Source organism: Chrysochloris asiatica, unplaced genomic scaffold, assembly GCF_000296735.1.
Source record: "Chrysochloris asiatica unplaced genomic scaffold, ChrAsi1.0 scaffold00024, whole genome shotgun sequence".
Classification (NCBI taxonomy): domain Eukaryota; kingdom Metazoa; phylum Chordata; class Mammalia; order Afrosoricida; family Chrysochloridae; genus Chrysochloris; species Chrysochloris asiatica.
The window spans coordinates 3,481,448-3,501,991 of record NW_006408542.1 but is presented as its reverse complement, the minus strand read 5'-3'; the positions used below and the strand labels follow the sequence as shown (position 1 = coordinate 3,501,991).

Below are 20,544 nucleotides of genomic sequence, written 5' to 3'. Positions count from 1 at the left end.
TCCAACACAGAGATGCTAAAGTAAATGGAAGAAATGAGCGTGTAAAAGAGTTGAATGGAAAATTTAAAAAGGTGACTCGAGAAGACAGAGACAAGCATTATAATGAAAATTTTAAAGACATGGAGTTAGAAAACCAAAAGGAAAGAATACACTCAGCATAATCAAGGTGAGGGAAGTGAAGAAAAAATTCAGGCCTTGAATTGCAATATTTAAGGACTCTGGGCAAAATATTGAATGATACAGAAAGCATCAAAAGAAGATGGCAGGAATATGCGGAGTCACTGTACCATGCGGAGAACGCCATAGAAGAATTGATGCATTTGAGCTATGATGTTGGAGGAGACTTATTAAATGTGCCATGGACTGCCAAAAGAACAAACCTGTCTGTTTGGAGAAGTTCATCCAGAATGCTCCTTGGAAGCCAGGATGGCCAGACTTTGTCTCTGGTATCTCGGACATATTGTCAGGAGGGACCAGTCCCTGGAGGAGGATTTCATGTTTGGTAAAATAGAGGATCAGAGTAAAAGAGGAAGATATTCAATGAAATGGCAACAGCGATGGGCACAAATGTAGTGATGATTGTGAGAGTGGTGCAGAACTGGAAATTGTTTCATTCTGTTGTGCATAGGAACACTATGTGTTGGTATCAACTAGATAGCACCTAACAACAACATATAAAATCAAGATGCAGAGAGTTGAAGTAACTTGTCTAAGATCACACAGAGATGTTCAAGCTCAAGAATTCAAGCTCAAGTAGTCTGGTTCCTGAGCCCTTAACTGTTACTTTGTATAGCCTCATGCTTTATGCTTGTATGATGTTTTCAGAGACTTTTGAGAAATACAAATTTCATACCAAAGCCCCATTTTGTGGTTCTTCTCAGGAGTGTTAATGTTCGCTTGTTTTTGTTTTCTGTGTTTCATAAATATCCTTCTTTGCTTTAAATTCTTAGTGTAGTCATTATACCTACACATAGCAGCAATCTGCCCCCTAACTTTTCATTTACTGCAGCTAAAAATTAGAATTTCAATTACAAAGCTTAATAAGAAACGTGTAAAATAAGATGTGCAAAAGATCCTTCTGAATTTTCATCTAAGTATATATAATATGAGCTTTAGTGCCAAATCTTTGGGCAACTGTTTAGGCTACTAAAATATTATTTATTTTTTCTATTAATAATAATATTTTTCCAAAAACCATCATTTGGCTCTATCTTAAAAACAAGTGAAGTTGTTCAATGAAAAGCATCTTCATAAGTATTAGTGTATATTCATCAGCCAGTGACACTAAAGAATTACAGGCTTAAAATAATTTTTATCTAAAATTGTTATTGTTCACAGGTTCACTTATGTAGTTCTCACTTGCTACTTCGACGGGCAGCTGTAGCATGTCTCCGGCAACTTGCACAAAGAGAAGCAGCTGAAGTTTGTGAATATGCCATGAGCCTAGCAAAAAATGCAGGGGACAAAGAGAGCAGCGGTTCTAGTAAGTTTCATTATTTGTCTCTATTGTTTTATTTATTCCTGCTTTTTCTGTAGTTTGGGTGAACGTTTACAATAGCAAATTCCTTTTACGTTCAAGAATGTGTATGCATTTTGTTTCAGCACAAGGTTGGTCTCTATGAAGTTAAAGATATCATACATTTTTTTTTTCCCAACTCCGTAATCTATGGTCTCAATCACCACTCCTCTCCTCCCTCATGTCCCAGGGTTCTGCAGTTAGCTGCAAAGTCTCAAAGAACTCAATAATAGTAAAAGAGGAACCCAAATCTGCAGGTTATGTGGCAGGCTTTTCACACACGAGGTTGTGGGAGTTGGTAAATCAGATCAGATGATATGTTGTAAATCCCATGAAGTGAAGGTCAGATGTTATGAACCCTAGGCAAGATTCAGAGTAAGAGAACGAACTTTGCCGATGCAGTCCTATATATTTGACTCAGGCCCTGCCACTAAGAAAATCAAAGGGTAGTGGCTTGATTCACATACCCTAGTAACGTGGTGGCATTCTTAATTCTTGTTAAGTGCTGTCAAGTTGATTCCAACTCATAGCGACCTTGTGTAGGATTTCCAAGGAGTGGCTGGTGAGTTTGAACCACTGACCTTGTGGTTCACACCAACTTTATGGTCAGGTGCTTATCCTGCAATACCACCTTAATCCTGCTTCAGTGACATCTCATCAAAATGGTTCTCTAATCACAGGCATAGAGGCTAGAATTTACAGTGCATCACAGATACAACAGTATGACTGGAAGTGCCATAATCAATAATTAGTTGCTATGCCATTTCATAATAGTTGCAATTCCCTCACTGTAACAGTTTCCTATCCACTCCTCCCTGACCCCCCATGTTCATTTATCCTTCTTTCCTGCCCCTTTCTGCCTTCTGGGCTTCATTTTGGAGCAAATGCTGCCTTTCTGTTTTTGTATGGTTAAATGGCTCGGATGATTATGTTCCTCACCCAGTGTTACTGTTCACTGTGTAGACCTATCTATGGTTTGATGGAAAACTGAGCCTTGGGGATGAGTTCCCTTCCAGGTTTGAAAGGTTTCTAAAGGTCACAGTCTCAGGTTTTATCAGACCAATAATTCTGTTCTTTTCTAGGAGTTTTGACTTTGCACTACATTTTTCTACCCTTCTGTCAAGGTACTGCTATGTTCCTAAGCATAGTGGTCAGTAGTGGTAGCTGGGTACCATATGGTTCTGGTCTCAGAGTAGGGGAGGCTGTGGTTCTTGTGGTCCATTAGTCCTTTGGACTAACTGTTTTGTTGAACCTTTGATTTTCTCTTCCTTTCTTTCATCTATATGGGGAAAGACAACTAGTTTTCATCTTTGATGACCACTCACTAGCTTTAAGATCCCATTTGCTACTCACCACAATAGAATGTAGCACCAGATTTGAAATAGTGGTCACCATCAGTGTTGGGGGGATATGAATAAAAGAGCAATTTCTTCTGCTGGTGAAAATGAAAGTGAAACAAGATTTGTGGAGGGCTCTTTGGCAGTATGTCCCCACAATTTTAAAGCTGTGCTTTACCTTATGTGATAGTTAAGGTTTTGTGTCAACTTGGGTGGGCCAGGATTTTCAGTAGTTTAGCAATTGGGATGTAGTTATCACCTCCATGATGAGATGTACTATGCGATCAATCCCATGATGTGATCAGAAAAGACAGTGCTGATGTAATTATCTTGTGTTATAAATCCTCACTTTTATCGTGTAATGGAGGAGTGCAGTGGCTGTCGTGTGATAAGCACTGGACTGTAAACCACAAGGTTGGTGGTTCATACTCACCAGCCACTCTACGGGAGAAACATGAAGCTTTATGGTCCTGCAAAGATTTAAAAAGTCTTGGAAACCCTATACATATTCTTATGAGATGGCATCGACTCATTAGCACACAACAACAAGACAAACATGGTGTTAATGAGGTTAGATGCAATGTACAGGATTAGGTTGTATCTTGAGTCATTCTCTTTTGAGATATAAAAGGAGGGAGAAGTGAGCAGAGAGAATAAAGAAGAGCCTAGAATGGAGTGTGTCCTTTTTACCTAGGTTTCCTGCACTGGTAAGTTCACTGATCCAGAGAAAGATTTATGCCAAGACACATAAAGATCTCTAAGGAATGCTAGGCCTACAGAAACTAGAAGGGGACAGAGGACCTTTCCCCACAGAGCAGCCACTTTGAATTTAGACTTTAGCCTCCATAACTATTTGTTAATGCCATCCACTTGTGGCATTTCTTTTATGTTGTTGTTGTTATGTGCCGTGGAGTCGGTTTCGACTCATAGTGACCCTGTACAGGGTTTCCGAGGTTGTAAATCTTTACAGGAGCAGAAAGCCTCATCTTTCTTCCTCGGAGCAGCTGGTAGTTTCGAACTGCTGACCTTGCGGTTCGCAGCCCAATTTGTAACCACTACGCTAATAACTAAGACAGAGTTTGGTACCGGGAGTGGAGTGATGCTGTAAAAGATACCCAAAATGCAGAAGTGTTTTTGAAATTGAATAATGAGCCAAGGCTGGAAGAATGCTAAGCTGTCTAGTATTGAGTCTAGATTGCCTAGAAGAGACTTTTGATGGAATTGTGGATATCAAAGGCAATTCTGATGAGGGACTCAGATGGAAATCAAGCGAGCTGTAAAACCAGAGACATCACAGATAGTGAGAAGTAGTGATAGAGATACTGCAACAGCGGAACCTAGAGACAGACCCAAAACAACACTGAAGCTGACCCATGGAACAAGAAAGCTGAGTGCCTTCATGCAGAAGGCTTTCTTGTGGAGTGGGGTACCTCTGGGTACTTATCAATACATCTAAAGAACTTTATAACATTTATTCAACAAAGCAAAGGCCAGGCTATCCTCTTCTAGGGACCAGGACGCGGACGCTGAAGAGACAAGGAGCACAGGTAGGGCCATGATCTTTGGAGTTTCTCAACATGGGACCACAGTTTCCTAAGTTTGAAAGAGTGAGACCTTTTTCACTAACTTAGTTCTGGAGTGTAGGGCTGCCATTAAGATTTTGTTTCTACCCAAGGGGCAGAAGAATGGGGCCTGCCAGAGCTGAAAAGGTGGAGTATCACCCAGACAGATTAGGAGGATGGGGCCTCTATCCAGAATCCAGGGTGACTTGTCAAAACCTACAATGTAAAGGGTAGGGCCATTGCTAACGTCTCTAAGAACAGAAGATTCTTTTCAACCCTTAAGTTGTTCTTAGGTGCTGTTGAGTCAGTTCTGACTCATAGCAACCCTGTGTAGGGTTTCCAAGGAGTGGCTTGTAGGTTTAAACCACGAACTTTGTGGTTAGCAGTCTAGTGCTTATCCTGCAGCACCACACCAAAACTCCTCAAGCCTTAAGAGCTAATGTAAATTGTTCTGCTGAATTTGTAACTTGCTTGGTGTCAGTTATCCCTTCTGTCCCTCTAATTGTTCCCATTTGTAATGGAAATATCTACCTTTTCCTTGTTCCACCATTGCATTTGGAAGCAGATCACTTATCTTCTAGATTCATAGATGAAAAGCAATTTTGTCCCAGGTTGGAATTCAGACTTGGAAGAATTTTCAGATAACATAATGAAGTCCTGATATGGCGCCATAGGATTAGCAGTCAACTGCTAACTGTAAGATTGGTGGTTCAAAGCCACCAGTCTCTCCTTGGAAGCTCTATACAGTGTCACTATGAGTCAGAATTGACTCGACAGCACTTAACAACAGCAACACCAACATGATGAGATTTTCAGTTGTACATGTTAGGCCCAAATATGAATTCCTAATTGTCTTTATTTAGAGATTATGTATGATTTAAGGAAATGCATAGACGTGCCCTGTTAATAAGAGGTGTACTCTGATAAGGTTTTGTGTCACCTTGGCTGGGCCAGGATTCTCAGTGGCTTAAAAGATGGGAGTTATCAGATCCATGATGCGATCTCACTTGATGCATTCAACACCCCCATGTTATCTGATGTGTTCAGCTCTGATCTGATGTAATTATTCTATGTGTTGTAAATCCTCAATTGTGGAGGCTAGCAAGTCCCAAATCTGTAGTCTAAAGGTCAGTCTGGAGAACTCTCTTCATCCACATAGTCTCAGGAGCTGATGTTAATAAGGTTGGATACTATTTACAGGATTAGGTTGTATCTTGAGTCAGTCTCTCTTGAGATACATAAAAAGAGAGAATGAGTTGAAAGAGAGGAACGTACAACCACCAAAAAAGAAGAGCCAGGAATAGAGTGTGTCCTTTGTAGCTCCTAGATCCAGGATAAGATTGATGCCAAGACACAGAGATCTGTAAGGAATGCTGGACCTACAGATGCTGGAAGGAAACCAAGGACCTTTCCCAACAACAAATTCAGTGGTTTGCTACATTAATTAAAATTTAAGTATAGAAATATCATTTCTGATTGGGAAAATGTTCATTAACAACTCAACTACTGTTAAATAAGGGGAAAAAACTGCTATGCTTAATCGTTTAGTAGTATCTTCTGTCCTTGAAACTTTTACTTCCTATTTTTCCTACTGTCTTTGAATTTCCCTCTAGGACTATTTCCTGCAAACTCCTGCTTATTCTGACTTTGTAGCAACCCAACTAAAAGAGCTACTTTGCAGTCTTTGTACTACTCCCTTCAGGGTTCAGAGACCTCTAGACTGAAGAGCCTAGTAGTATGCATTCTCAAGTCTGCCAGTTCTACATCTGTTACTTAGAAAAAGATTTTTGAAAAGAGTAATAAATGTGACTACTATTTCATAATGTTGTCATTAGTGTCGAGTTAGTTCAAACTCATAGCAACCCTGTATAGGGTTTCCAAGGAATGGCTGCTGAGTTTGAACTGCCATTGTTGCGTTTAAGCAGACCAGTGCTTATCCTCCAGTACCACATACTACTACTTTAATTGTATTATGCTTGCAAAGGATTTTTGTTTTTTTTAAATGTTTTATTGTGAATTATGTAATAGTTTACATGGGAGAACATTACATTCATTCTGTTGTATATTGTTTCATTGCCATGGTTACAGTCCCCTCCATGCATCACCAACCAATGAAAGGGTAATCCCTGCAAGCCTGCTGCCCACCCACCCCCCCCCCCCATCGTCAGCACACAGCCCCTCTCTCTCTCTGGGTCTTAAGTCCCCAGCCGCTCCATCTCTCTACGTCATCGTCTCTGCCTCCATCTCTGGTGTCACTGATTCTCTGTGTAGGGCCCGTTCTCTGCTCTTTTTCCTTGATGGTCCCAGGGACCTCCGCTCCTGTACTGCAAAGTCAACCACTCCCCTCCTTTTGCTACAAAACGTCTACCTTTACATTTCCAACCCTCACAGTCAGCCCTGATAATAGTTATTCACTATTGTATCACAAGAGACCTATCCCCATCTCCTTTCGTAAGCCCCGTAACCAGCAAAGAACACCCCACACACACACACTTTAGTATGGGTTCTTTTTCTTAGCTTTTATGATAGTGGTCTTATGCAGCATTTCTCCTTTTGTGACTGACTAATTTCACTCAACATAATGTCCTCAAGGTTCATCCATATTATGTTGTGGCTTACAGGTTCCTTGTTATAAGGTAACATAATATTCTATTGTGTGTATGTACCACAGTTTGTTTATCCATTCTTCAGTTGATGGGCACTTAGGCTGTCTCCGTCTTTTTGCTACTGTAAATAGTGCTGCTTTGAACATTGGTGTGCATATATCTACTCTTGTTATGACTCATGTTTCTTGTGGGGAAATACCAAGTAGAGGGATTGAAGGATCATAAGGTATTTTTATTTGCAACCATCTGAGGAAGCGCCATATTGCTTTTCAGAGAGATTGGACCATTTTGCAGTCCCACCAGCAATGCAGGAGCATCCTAGTCTCTCCACATCCTCGCTAGCATTAATTGCCCTCTACTTTTTTGATCTTTGCTGTAATTGTTGATGTGAGATGATATCTGATTGTTGTTTTGTTTTGCATCTCTAATGACTATACGGAGTCCTGGTATGGCGCTGTGGGTAATGCATCAGACTGCAGAGTCGTTTGAACTGCAAGGTTGGTGGTTCAAGCTCACCAGCTGCTCCTTGGAAACCCTATACAGGGTTGCTGTGGGTCGGGATAGACTCAACGGCACTTAACAACAAATGACTATACAGGGTCTCTATGAGTTGGAATCAACTCGACGGCACTTAACAACAGCAAACAACAAATGGCTAGTGATGGTGAACATTTCTTCTTTTGTTTGTTGGCTGCCTGGATGTCCTCCTTGGTGAAGTGTCTGTTCATGTCCTGTGTCCATTTTTTAATTGGGTTATTTGCCTTTTCTTGTAGAGTTGTTATAGTTTCCTACATATTTTAGAAATGAATCCTTTGTCTGATGTGTCGTTGCAAAAGATTTTTTCCCATTCTATGGGTTCCCTTTTTACTCTTCTGGTGAAGTCTTTTGATGTGCATAAGTTTTTGATTTTTAGTATGTCCCAATCATCTATTTTGTCTACTTTTGTTCGTGTAGTTTTCAAAATGTTTGGTAGTCTGTATATTCCCTGAATTAGTGCCCTCACATTTGTTCCTGTTTTTTCATTGATGGCCTTCATAATTTTGGGGTTCACGTTTAGGTCTTTCATGCATGCTGAGTGGCATGGCATGTATAAGGCATGAGGTAAAGGTCTTGTTTCAGTCTTTTGCATATCACTTTTCGGTTCTGCCAGCACCCTCTGTTGAAGAGACTATCCCCTCCCCATGCAATATATTTAGGTACTTTGTCAAAAATCAGTTGGTTGTATGTGGATGGGTTAATTTTTGGATTCTCGATTCTGTTCCATTGATCAATGTATCTTTCATTGTAGCAGTACCAAGCTGTTTTGACCACTGTAGCCGTGTAATAAATTTTGAAATCGGGGAGTGAGAGGTTTCCAACCTTATTCTTCATCTTAAGCAGTGCATTGCTTACTCTGGGTCTCTTTCCTTTCCACATAAAGTTTGTAATTGTTTTTTCCACTTCTTTGAAGAATGTCGTTGGAATCTGAATTGGGATCGTATTAAATATGTAAATTGCTTTGGTCAGTATTGACATTTTCACAATGTTAAATCTTCCTATCCAGGAGCATGGTACATTCTTCCATTTTTGTAAGTCTCTTTTGGTTTCTTGTATTAGTGTTTTGTAATTTTCTTTGTATAAGTCCTTTGTCTGTCTGGTTACATTTATTCCTAGATATTTAATTCTTTGGGTGGCTATTATAAATGTTACTGCTTTCCTAATGTCCTTTTCCGCACTGTCATTGTTGGTATAGAAGAATCCAACTGATTTTTGTATGTTGCTCTTTTATCTTGCCACTCTTTGCTGAATCTTGGAAAGGTTTTTTGAAAAATGTAAATGAACTTTTAGCATACTAATCCACTTATAGTTGGAGTCCCTAGGTAGTAGCATAAGTGGTGAATGCATTTGGCTGCTAACCAAAAGGTGCCTAAGAATAAGAACCTGGTGATCTACTTCCAAAATATCAGCCACTGAAAATCCTGTGAAGGACAGTTCTGTCTGTCACATGTGAATGTATCTTGAGTAAGAATTGTTAGAAGTAAAATTTAAGGCAGAAAAAAACAAAACAAAAAAAGAATTGTTAGAAGTATGTTTCTTTACTGGTATTGTTGTTGTTGTTAAGTGCTGTGGAGTCAATTCCAACTCATACTGACCCTGTATAGGGTTTTCGAGGAGCAGCTAGTGAGCCTGAACTGTTGACTTTACGGTTCAGACTGACATTGCAGTCTGGTACATTAACCCACAGGTCCACACCAGGATTTCTGTATGGTAATCATTGGACTGCTAACTATAAGTCTGTGGCAGTTCAAACTGACCAGCTCCTCCTCAGAAAACCTTATACAGGGTAGTTAGAGTCAGAACAAACTCGATGGCACTTAACAACATTAACATCTTCTTTGCTGCTCTTATTTTGTTAGATAAATAAACACTTACTGAGCACTCTGTGCAGAGTTGTTAAAATAACTCAAAATAATTATTCTTAAACATCAGTGTCTTACCTTTATTGTCAGATTAAGTGTTAAAGACATGTAAAATTTGACCATGTCAAATTTTATATATATGGAGCTCTGGTAGCGGAGTGGTTACAAATTGGACTGCGAATCGCAAGGTCAGCAATTCGAAACTACCAGCTGCTCCGTGGGAGAAAGATGAAGCTTTCTGCTCCCGTAAATATTTACAGCCTTGGAAACCCTGTACAGGGTCGCTATGAGTCGGAACCGACTCCATAGCACACAACAACAACAAAATATAGATATAGCTATTTGGTTTTGCTCTTTTGTAAATTGGCATGGTTTTATAATAATAGTTATCTATAGTATACAACAAATTCTTACGCATTTTCATATGTAAAATTTACTTTTCAGATGTCAGTCCTTTTGCACCTGGGGTTAGTTCTCGAAGTGACATCCACTGCCGACACCAAGGTGTTAATATAACAGAAACTGGTCTTGAAGGACTTCTGTTTGGAATGCTGGACCGGGAGACAGACAGAAAATTATGTTCTGATATTCATGACACTTTGGGGCATATGCTTTCTTCACTGGCAATAGAAAAACTGTCCCATTGGCTAATGCTTTGTAAAGATGTTCTGGCAGCTTCTAGTGGTATGTATTTAATATAGTAAATATGTTTTTAAATAATGAAAATGATTTTATTTCAGATAATATGTGTGTGTGTATGTAAATTTGAGTTTACGTTTAAATATACTAATATTTCTAATCTGTAATCGCTGTTAAAAAAAGATAAAGGTTAAATTGTATCTCAAACTAATGAGCTTCCTATGTATTTTTTCAAAAATAGCTAAATTGACGCTAAATTTTTATATATAAAATCCCAAGTTATTCTGTGGTTCAATATAATAAGCAAAACTACTACAAGAAATAGCGTTTTTTCTTATCCTTTATTAGGCATTTGATTGTTTAAAAATACAATAAACTTGACAACTCTGTTGTTTACCAGAAAGTAAGAATTTAGTCTTTTTAAAATCAGCACTCTTTTATTATTAATGTTATTTCTAACACACTCTTTTGCTAAATGTGCTATTGTTATGATATACTTATCTTTTGGTTACAGATATGAGTACTGCAACTCTCTTAAGTAGTGGAAAAGATGAGGAATCAGAAAAGAAAGATGAGATGGATGATGATACCATGTTTACCACACTAGGGGAAGAAGATAAATCCAAGCCCTTTGTGGCACCTCGCTGGGCCACTCGGGTCTTTGCTGCTGACTGCCTGTGTCGAATCACCAATTTGTGTGAGAACGCAGACCCGGCTCACTTTGATCTTGCCATGGCACGTTCTGCAAAGCTACAAAACCCAACAAGTAAATTTAAAATGAGTTTGTTTGTTTTTTTTACCCAGTGTATTTTTATAGGTTTGAAGTATGTCCATGGTATTAAATATGCTTTAAACCATTCCTTCTGTGATATTAATTGTCTGCCTTTTACCTTAGTTTTTCTCTGCCTTCTACATATCATCTTTCCCACCTTCTGATCTGTATTTGGAAGATAGCTTGAAGAAGGTTGTTCAATGATAGATGTTTGTGTGTGTATATAAGTATAATAATTTGCCTTTAGGATAACGATGGTACTAATATAAGTTTCTTTAGTACATTGTCCTAGTTTTAGCATGTCACCATAAAAGAAAGCAAAATTCTAATGTGAGAATTCCTTGCCAGCCATGGAGTATGGCAGAAATCGTGAATACCGAGGTAGGTTTAAAGCTCTCAGATTTCAGAAATGCTATTAAATATTTTTGAAAAGATGGAAACTATTTGTTATTGAAATATTTCACTGCTCCTTGACTTTTATAAGCTTTTTATACCACATATCGCCTGGATCAGATATTATAGGAGATTTAGAAAGAGATGATCAAATCCAGTATCTTCATTTTACAGATGAAAAGGCAAGGAAAGTTAAGAGATTTGGTCGAGCAACAGACTGCCTGTCCTTCACTTTGTTTTCATTTTATCATCTTGTCATTTTTTAAAAAATTGTATGTCTTTAAGTTAAAATTCTCTTACCAGTTACTCTGTTGTGTATACAGAACAGTGGCACTCACAAATTGGTTTTTTTAAATTTTGTTTTGTTTTTTAATTAAACAAAAACCAGTGGTGTATCATGTGTAAAGTATGAATCTGAATATAGGGTATCAGTAAATCACAGTGTATCATGAAGACATTGTCTATGTCATTATTCAGTAAATCTTTACCAAATTCTTCTGTTTGCTAAGAGGAACCCTGGTAACACAGTGAATAAGAACTCCACTGCTAACCATAAGTAAAAGATGTGGCAATCTGTGTCTCTAAAGATTATAACCTGAGAGCAGTTCTACTTTACCTTATGGGGTCATTGTGAGTTGGAATTAACTCAAGGGAAAGGGACTTAGTTTTGGTTATTGTTTGTTATCATTGAGTATACAAAGGGGAGGGGGGGAAACATAGTCTGTACTTTCTATTATAGAAGACAGAGAGTCTGACTTATCATTCAGATAATTGTGTGTTCTAATAGTAGTATGATAGAGTGATTTAGAAAAATGAAAAAGTAATAATCACTTTCTGAATCCATCACAGCAGAGGTGATTTTAAAGCTGGATTGTAAAGTTACAAAAAAGATTTTCTAGACAGAAAGGGTGATTGTGTTAGTTTATCATTGCTGCTGTAACAAAATTACCATTTATGCAACACAAATTATTATCTTATAGTACTGCAGTTCAGAAGTCCAAAATGGGTGTCACTGAGCTAAAATCAAAGTGTCATCAAGGCTACATTTCTTTCTAGAGTTTCCAGGGGTGTTGTGGGTTGAATTGTGTCCCTCTCAAAAAATATGTGTTAGAATTCTGACTCTCTCATTCCATTGGATATAATCCTGTTTGAAAATCACGCTTTCTGTGTTGTGTTAATAAGGCCATTGTAGTGTAGGTTGTGACCAAAACCAAAACACTTTTGAGTTATTAAATAAAGCAGATTAGATAAAGATGCATGCCCAGATACAGGGAGAATCCACAGGTCTAGGAACTCTAAGGATTGGCTGCTGGAAGCTGAAATAGACAAAAAAGGACTCCCCTTATTGTCACATCTTGAATTTGGTGTATAGCTCACTGTACTATAAATCTCTGCTCTTTAAAGCCACCCATTTGTGTTTATATTACAACAACACTAAATAAGGATCACACAGAAGGATCTGTTTCCTTTCTCAGCTTGTGGAGCCTGCATGCATTCCTTGGCTGGGAACTCCTTCATCTACCTTCAAGTCAGCAATGTCGACTCTGTGATTCTTCTTCAGTTGGAACAATTATTTCTCTCTCTTACTATAAGCAGGAAAGCTTTTTTCATTTTTGTGTGATTAAATAACATTATATTTGATTATTGTGAAAGTCCCAACCTATTACAGCATCGACTTAAAGTTTAAAATCTTCAGCTCTAAAGTCCTATATAAAACCTATCCAAATAAGTTCTGGTCCAACCTGGAGCAGAGTCTAAGTTACGGTGGTGCCAAAGCAACTTCAGTTGCAGCCATCACGTTGTTGTTGTTGTTGTTGTTGCTGCTGTTTCTAAGTGCCGTTGAGTTGGTTCCAAATCATAGCAGCCCTGTATAGGGTTTCTGAGGAGTGGCTGATGAGTTTGAATCACCGACCTTTCAGTTCAAACCAACCTTTCTGTACAGTGCATTATATCACAGTGCCACACCAGGATTGTTGTTGGGAGTTAATTAAATGTTTGACCAAATAGCAGACTAATTTTTAGGTTGGTAATTTTGTATGGCCCACAGATGATGTTATAAATTTTGGCAGTAAAAGGTTCTGCACCCTTGATTTAGAGACATGAAACAGTGCTTAATGTTTGAGGGGAGATATTGGGTCTTGATTTGATTTAAGGTAATGATTAATAAGCCTTTTTCTAATGTTACCGTCTTCAGACTGTTTATCCCCTAAACAATATCTTAATATGTCATGAATTTGAAATATTTTAACCAACTGGGTTATCCATCTCAGAGTTAAAAAGCTCTGATTTATTTGTTTTTTAAGTTTTTAAAGAAAATCTTACGTATTTATTTTGGTAAAAACAAACAAAAAAACACAGTGGTGGGACAGGCATAGGATTAAAATTGCAGATTCTGATTCAAAAGGGTTGTTGTTAAGTGCTGTCAAGTAGGTTCCAAGTCATAGCAACCCTGTTTAGGGTTTCCAAAGAGCAAATGCTGAGCTTGAACTGCTGGCTTTGCAGTTCAAACTGACCTTGCTGTCCACAGGGCCACGCCAAGACATAAAAAGGCATACTGATCCCAAGCAGTTTTCAGATTTAATGGGACAACCTCCATTAGCTTTTAGGTCCTGAAATTAGTCTGTTGTAGTTCAGGATGCTGGTCTCCACCATATTTTTTTTTTCATGAAACAAAACATCTGTTTGCAGTTGAGTAATTCAATACACCTGTTTTCTGCCTGTAGTATTTTGTGAGACAGCTTGTCCTCTCTCATATTTTGTTTGTTTCAGTCTAAGCTCATAGTGTTTCTTCTAATATGAATTCTCAAGAACCTTCGGAGTCACCTTTATGTATCACAGGGATTCACTCTTATTAGACAAAGATTTTCTACAGCTCTTTCCTCGAGAATTTCTTCTCTGTTTTTGGCTTGTGTTGAGCCTGCTGGGGTATCCTGCTGCCAGGCTATCTACATGCTTTCTGGTCTGATTTTGATGATCTGTGAGTCATACCCAAATTGCCTTCAAAGAGCTTGTCTACCTAAAACTCTGACCTTTTGATCTTTCTGGGAGTAGCAAAAGGTTGTTTAACTACACTCAGCTTTTTCTCTATAGTAGCTTTTGTGTCTTTTGTAATTTGGATAGATTGAGAGTTTCTCAAATTCTCAATTCCTGTTTTCTTTTTTAAACAATTTTCCTTCAATTTATCTCTTTCTTCTTAGGCATTATAATAGTAAGTAGCAAGAAGAAGCCAGTCCATACCACACTATGCTTGAAAATTTCATCAGCCAAATATTTCAGCTTCCTCATTTACAAGTTCTACTTTCCACATAACTGCAGAATGCAGTTCCAATAACCTTTCTACCACTAAGTAACACGTATCCCTTTTCCTCTGATTTTCAGTATAATGTATTCCTTGTTGCCTTCTGAGGAATACAGCAGCACCTCAAACATCCATATTTCTACTAACATTCTGTTCATGGTAGGTATTCTTTTAGACAAATTTAGGTTTTTTTTCTCAAACACGCCTTACTAATAAGAGTTGTTAACATCCGTGTTTCTGTGAAGTTTGTTCAAGGCAGTCTAGGCTTTTTCTGTCATGTCTTTCAAAATTCTTCAAGCCTCTGCCTACTGCCCAGTTCCAAATATATTTCTCCAGTTTTAGGTGTGTTAAAGCAACACCCATTTCTGGCACAAAGATCTGTAATAAATTACCACAAGTTTCGTGACTTAAACAATAAAAATGTTATGGCTTTGTAGTTCTATAGGTCAGAAATTCAGCATGTGTCTCAGTGGGCCAAATCAAGATGTTGGCAGAGCTGTGTTCCTTTTTTAGAAGCTCTAGGGGACAATACATTTCTTTGCCTTTCCCAGTTTCTAGACTCTGTCTTATATATTTCTTGATGTGGCCCCTTCCTCTGTTCATGTTAGCGTCATTGATTTTCTGTGATCCTTCTTCAATTGTCATGTTTTGCTCCCTCTCCTTTCTCTCTCTGGATTCAGTCAGCCAAGTTTCTCTGATTTTAAGGACTGAAGTGATTTGATTGAGTTCATATGGATAAAATGGAAGAATTTCATCATCATCAGGGTACATAGTCTTAATCACATCTGCAAAGTTCTTTTTACCATGTAAATTAATATAGTTACAGGTTTCAAAAATTAGGACAGGAACATTTTTTTGTCAACCGTACTGGTTTATTATAAGCAGAGGGAATAAGAGAATTTGGAAACAAATGGAAACAAATGTGCATACCATATTTAAGGACCGTTCTTCTGTTAACTTTCCTTATATTTAACTGTTGTCATTTTGTTTATGTGTGTGTGTCTTACTGCCTTTTTACCTGAATTATCAGGGATCCTCACAAGTTTTCTCTGTATACAGTTGATAATTAGTGTTTTTGCCATCATATGGATCTCGAATATACTTTTGTGTTTTCTTGTCTTTTTCTGTATTTCTCCCAACTCCATTGTATCTTTTTCTTATCTGTTCTTATTCTATAGCAGCCATAACTTTTTGCTTTTGTATTTAGGATGCCAAATGATTTCTTTAATTTTTATTCCAGCTTTTACAGATTATTTTCAGAGGTTAGCATCTATGAATCTTCAGAGTCTTTTCCCTTGTATTTCTTCAAAAGCTATTTGTTTATATATTCTCAGAAGAGGAGCATGTTTCTTGCAGAGCCTTTGCATTACATAAAACTATAGGTGGAAACCCGAACCACATCCAGATCTCCAGAGATGAGAAATCTCCACTTGAAAGGATGAGCAGACCAGCCTGGAGCAGCTAGAAGAACAAAAGATACTTCTTGCAAGAAAGACCTACAGGAAAAATACAAAACAATAGAGGCAGATGGACTGTTACTACAAGAACAAACAAGTCGCTTGCCTAGGAAACATCAAAGCAAGTGGTCGGGTCCTCTCAACGCAAACCCCTTTCCAAGACTAAGACTCAACGGAAATACATGCTCTGATTGGTGACCACACGCATCACCGTTAGGGGGATGTGGGGTAAAAGCAGCTATGAAGCGTCAAGCTAAGCCTTACAATGTTCAGTGGGCTTCTGTGGACTTAGGTGGGGACCTGCTTGGCAAGCAGTGTGAGGAGACCTGGGGACTCTTGGGCCCAGAGTCAGTGGCGTGGCCACGGAGGACTCGAGTAGAGAGTGGAGCTGATGGGAAGAGAAGGCATGTGCACAAGAACACCCACACTTGCAGATAGTACCCACGTGACCTGGACTGGATGACTAGATGATCAGAGCTCAACCAGGAAAAGAAAGAAGAGGAAAAAAAAAAAAAAAGAGTGAGCTGATACAATCTGATGAACTTGACCTATACCTACGGATGCAGTGACTCAAAAGAAGGAACAAATCCTTACAGCAAGAAACATTCCCACTCCCTCCACACAGAGTGGACAGAGTTGGGCAACTTGGACATTGGATACCCAAATGGAGAGTGGGGGACTACAAAGGCAAGAAGTGACTGGCTCACAAACTTTCAAGAGGGAACCTTGAGCTAGGGGGCATGGAGGAAGGCAGAATCTCCAGTGAGTACTATCCAATCTGTCGAGGCGGAGCTGATGAAATGAAATACAGATGGGTAACTCGTGATACTGAAGTGAATAATGGTTATCAGGACTGATTATGAGGGTTGGAAATGCAAAGGTAGATGTTTTGTAGCAAGGGAAGAGAGTGATTAATTCTCCAGTCTAGGAGCGGAGGTCTCTAGGGCCATCAACAGAGAAGAGCCGAGAGCGGGACCCTACCCAGAGAACCAGAGATGCCTGAGATGGAGACAGAGACGATGACGTGGAGTGATGAAGCGGCTGGGGACTTTGGATCTAGAGAGGGAGAGGGACTGTGGGCCGAAGACTGGGGAGGGAGGGAGGAGGGTAGGGAGCAGGTTTCTAGGATATACCCTTTGGTGGGTTGATGATGCATGAAGGGGATTGGAACCATGACAATGAAATGATATACGATGGAATGAATGTTAAACTAAAGTTCTCTCATGTAAACTATCATATAATTCACAATAAAACATTAAAAAAAAAAGAAGGAGTCCAGAAGGACCTATGACCAAAGCCCACCAAACAATCACAACAACAAAAGTAAGACGTTCATGTTGCACTGAAGGCACTGGCAAGAAAAGCAAGGCTCCAGGGATTAATGGATACCATGTGAGATGTTTCAACAAACAGATGTAATGCTGACAGTGCTTACCTGCCTAGCCAACCAACTAGAAGAGATCCAAGTTTGTGATTTGTACCCATTCCAAAGAAAAGTGATCTAACGGAAAGCAGAAATTGCCGGACACTATCACACACAATTGAAATTTTGCTGACAATAACTCAAAAACAGACAGGTGGCTCCTGCAGGCTTGAGTTCTAAAATTAAGAGACAGAACATCCCCTAGGCAAACTTCCCTTTTGCTCTTAAAGTCTTAAATGGATTGATTAAAGCCCACTCCCATTAGGAAGGCAATATGCTGTATTTGAAGGCGCTCTGGTAGCGTAGTTGTTACGAATCAGGCTTCGAACCTTAACGTCAGCCATTCGAAACTACCAGCCGCTCCGTGGGAGAAAGATGAGACTTTCTGCTTCCGTAAAGATTTACAGAATCTTACGGAAACCCTGTACAGGGTCGCTATGAGTCAGAACCAGCTCGATGGCACTTAACAACAACAACGACCCCTACTTTATGTGGATTAATGTGCCGGAATGCAAAGTCATTTGAACTGCAAACTTCAAGCTCACCAGCTGCTCCTTGGAAACCCTATACAGGGTTGCTGTGGGTCAGAACCGACTCGATGACACTTCACAACAACAACTACTTTATAATAGCAACTAGAGTACTGTTTGGTTAAACAAGTGGCCTAGCCCAGATGCTGCATACATTTAATCAGAAGATGCTTCTGTTAAAAGGCTGGGGATCTCTCTGGGGTATCAGTCTTTAAGAAATTGTGTTAACACATCACTGCATTATGAGAGAAACGGTGCTGGTGAACTCTGTAGCTCCTAGGCAATTCCTTTTATTGCTGGCAAAATATGCATTTACTTAGCTTATACCAAAGTGCATGGAGCCTTTGAGTAGAAATAAACACTCTTTTCTAGCAAAAAAAAAAAGAGGAGCATGCTTTCCATATTTGAATTTGCTTACAATGTGGGTATTTTTGTGTGTGGGGGGGTGTTGGGTAGGTTGCTCATGTTCTTGATCTTTTGCTGGGTATTTTACACTTGCATGGTAAACTTATAACAGCTTCCCACCTGGCATGCTTTTACTCTGCCTGTCATTCTGATTTTGAGCAGTCTTGGCAGGGAATGTGGAAAACAGTAGACCCTGTGCATGTGTTATCCAGATTCTACCTGCAGCATCCTCATCTGTCTACTGTGGTGCTTTTGTTGGAGAAAATTAGCATTTCCAGAATATAATGAATCTATATCAGTCCTCAAATCTTCTTCACATTGTGGTCTTTCTGCCCAGTATCCTTTCCCACTTTCATCTCTTCATGGCGTCTTCTTGTATTTAGAAAAAAACAAGAGGTCTTGATTTGAGGATGAGTGAATGTGTTTGAGCATAATGAGTATTTCTTTTTATCATGGAGAATATATTTGTGTATGGACTACTGGTGAGGTGCTGTAGGATCAGCACTGGATGGCGAACCACAGTGTCAACAGTTCAAACCCACCGGCTGCTCCTCAGAAACCCTATTTCATTATGAGTTGGAATTGACCCTATGGTACTTAATAACAACAGCGTATTTATTTATATGGCCAAGAACTGAAAAATTGAAGGAAGTAGGCAAAGCTGCACTGAAGGCATTGGTAAAAACAGGGCTCCACATTGATAGAATACAAATTGAAATGTTTTAGCAAACTGATGCAGTGTACTGGAGGCACTAATAAATCTATGCCAAGAAATGTGAATTACAGCTATGTGGCCAACTGATTGGAAGAGGCCGATATTTACGCCCCTGCCAAAGGTGATCCAATGGACTGTGGAAATCATTGAACAGCATCATTAATATCACATGCAAGTAAAATTTTGCTGAAGATCGTTGACAGGAAGCTGTCAGAAATTCAAAATGGATTCAGAAGAGGATGTGGTACGAGGGATAACATTGCCATGTCAGATGGATCTTGGCTGAAAGCAAAGAATACCAGAAAAATGTTTACTTGTGCTTTATTAACTGCGCAAAGACTTTCAACTGTGTAGAGCATGGAAAATTATGGATAGCATTGCACAGAATGGATATTCTAGAACACTTAATTGTGCACATGAATAATCTGTACATCGACCATGAGTTCATCTTTCAAATAGAACAAGAGGATACTGAATGGTTTAAAAGATGTATGACAAGGTTGTATCCTTTCACCATATTTATTTAATTGGTATGCTGAGCAAATAATCTGAGAAACTGGGTTACGTGAAGAAGAACATGGCATCAGGTTTGGATTAAGACTCACTAGCAATCTGCAAAATGCAGGTAATACAACCTTGCTTGCTGGAAGTGAAGAGGACTGAAAATACTGATGAAGATCAAAGACTACAGCCTTCAGTCTGGGTTGGACCTCAATGTAAAGAAAACAAAAATTTTCTGAAGTAGACCAGTAAATAAAAGCATAATAAATGGATAAAGATTGAAGTTCTCTAAGAGTTCATTTTACTTGGATCCACAATCAACACTCACGGTAGCAGCCGTCAAGATAGCAAATGATATATTGCATTAGACAAATCTGTTGCAAAAGACCTCTTTAAAATGGTAAAAAGCCGAAGATGTTAGTTTGAGGACTTAAATGCTTCTGACCCAAGCCATGTGATTTTCTGTGGCCTCATATGTATGTGAAAATTGAACAACGAATAAAGAAGACCTTAGAAGACCGATGCATATGATTTACGGTGTTGGCAAAGAATACTGGAAGTATGTGGACTGCAAGAAGAACAAATAAATCAGTCTTAAAAGAAGTATATCCAGAATATTCTTTAGACGTAAGGATGGCAAATTATCACTTGTACTTTGTACATTTTGTTAGGAGGATCATGTCCTGGAGAAGGACATCTTGCTTGGTAAAGTGAAGAGTCATCAACAAAGACCCCCAACAAGATGGATTGATACAGTGGCAGTAACCAGCTCTATGTCATCTAAGAACAACAACAACATGGGACATCACATGATATGAAGAGGTCCATACTGTCTTGCAAATATCTTCTTTATTGGTACTGTGCTTCTCCCCCCACCCCCCTTCTTCAACATAGAGAATGCATTTATAATTGCTATTTTAAAGTCCCTGTCTGATAACTGTATTACATATTTTATTTCTAGCTCCTTGTCTATTTATTGATTTTTTTTTTT

The 20,544-nt window shown here is 38.9% G+C and overlaps 1 protein-coding gene across 1 annotated transcript in view; it reads left to right on the top strand.

Moving 5' to 3' along the window:
• HEATR5B (HEAT repeat containing 5B) overlaps nt 1–20,544 on the top strand; it is a 205,163-nt gene that overhangs the window by 90,857 nt on the left and 93,762 nt on the right. Inside the window, exons 21-23 of the mRNA XM_006839450.1 lie at nt 1,339–1,483; nt 9,865–10,104; nt 10,574–10,825. Coding sequence (XP_006839513.1) covers nt 1,339–1,483; nt 9,865–10,104; nt 10,574–10,825 — 637 coding nt within the window. The remainder of the gene's footprint in view (nt 1–1,338; nt 1,484–9,864; nt 10,105–10,573; nt 10,826–20,544) is intronic.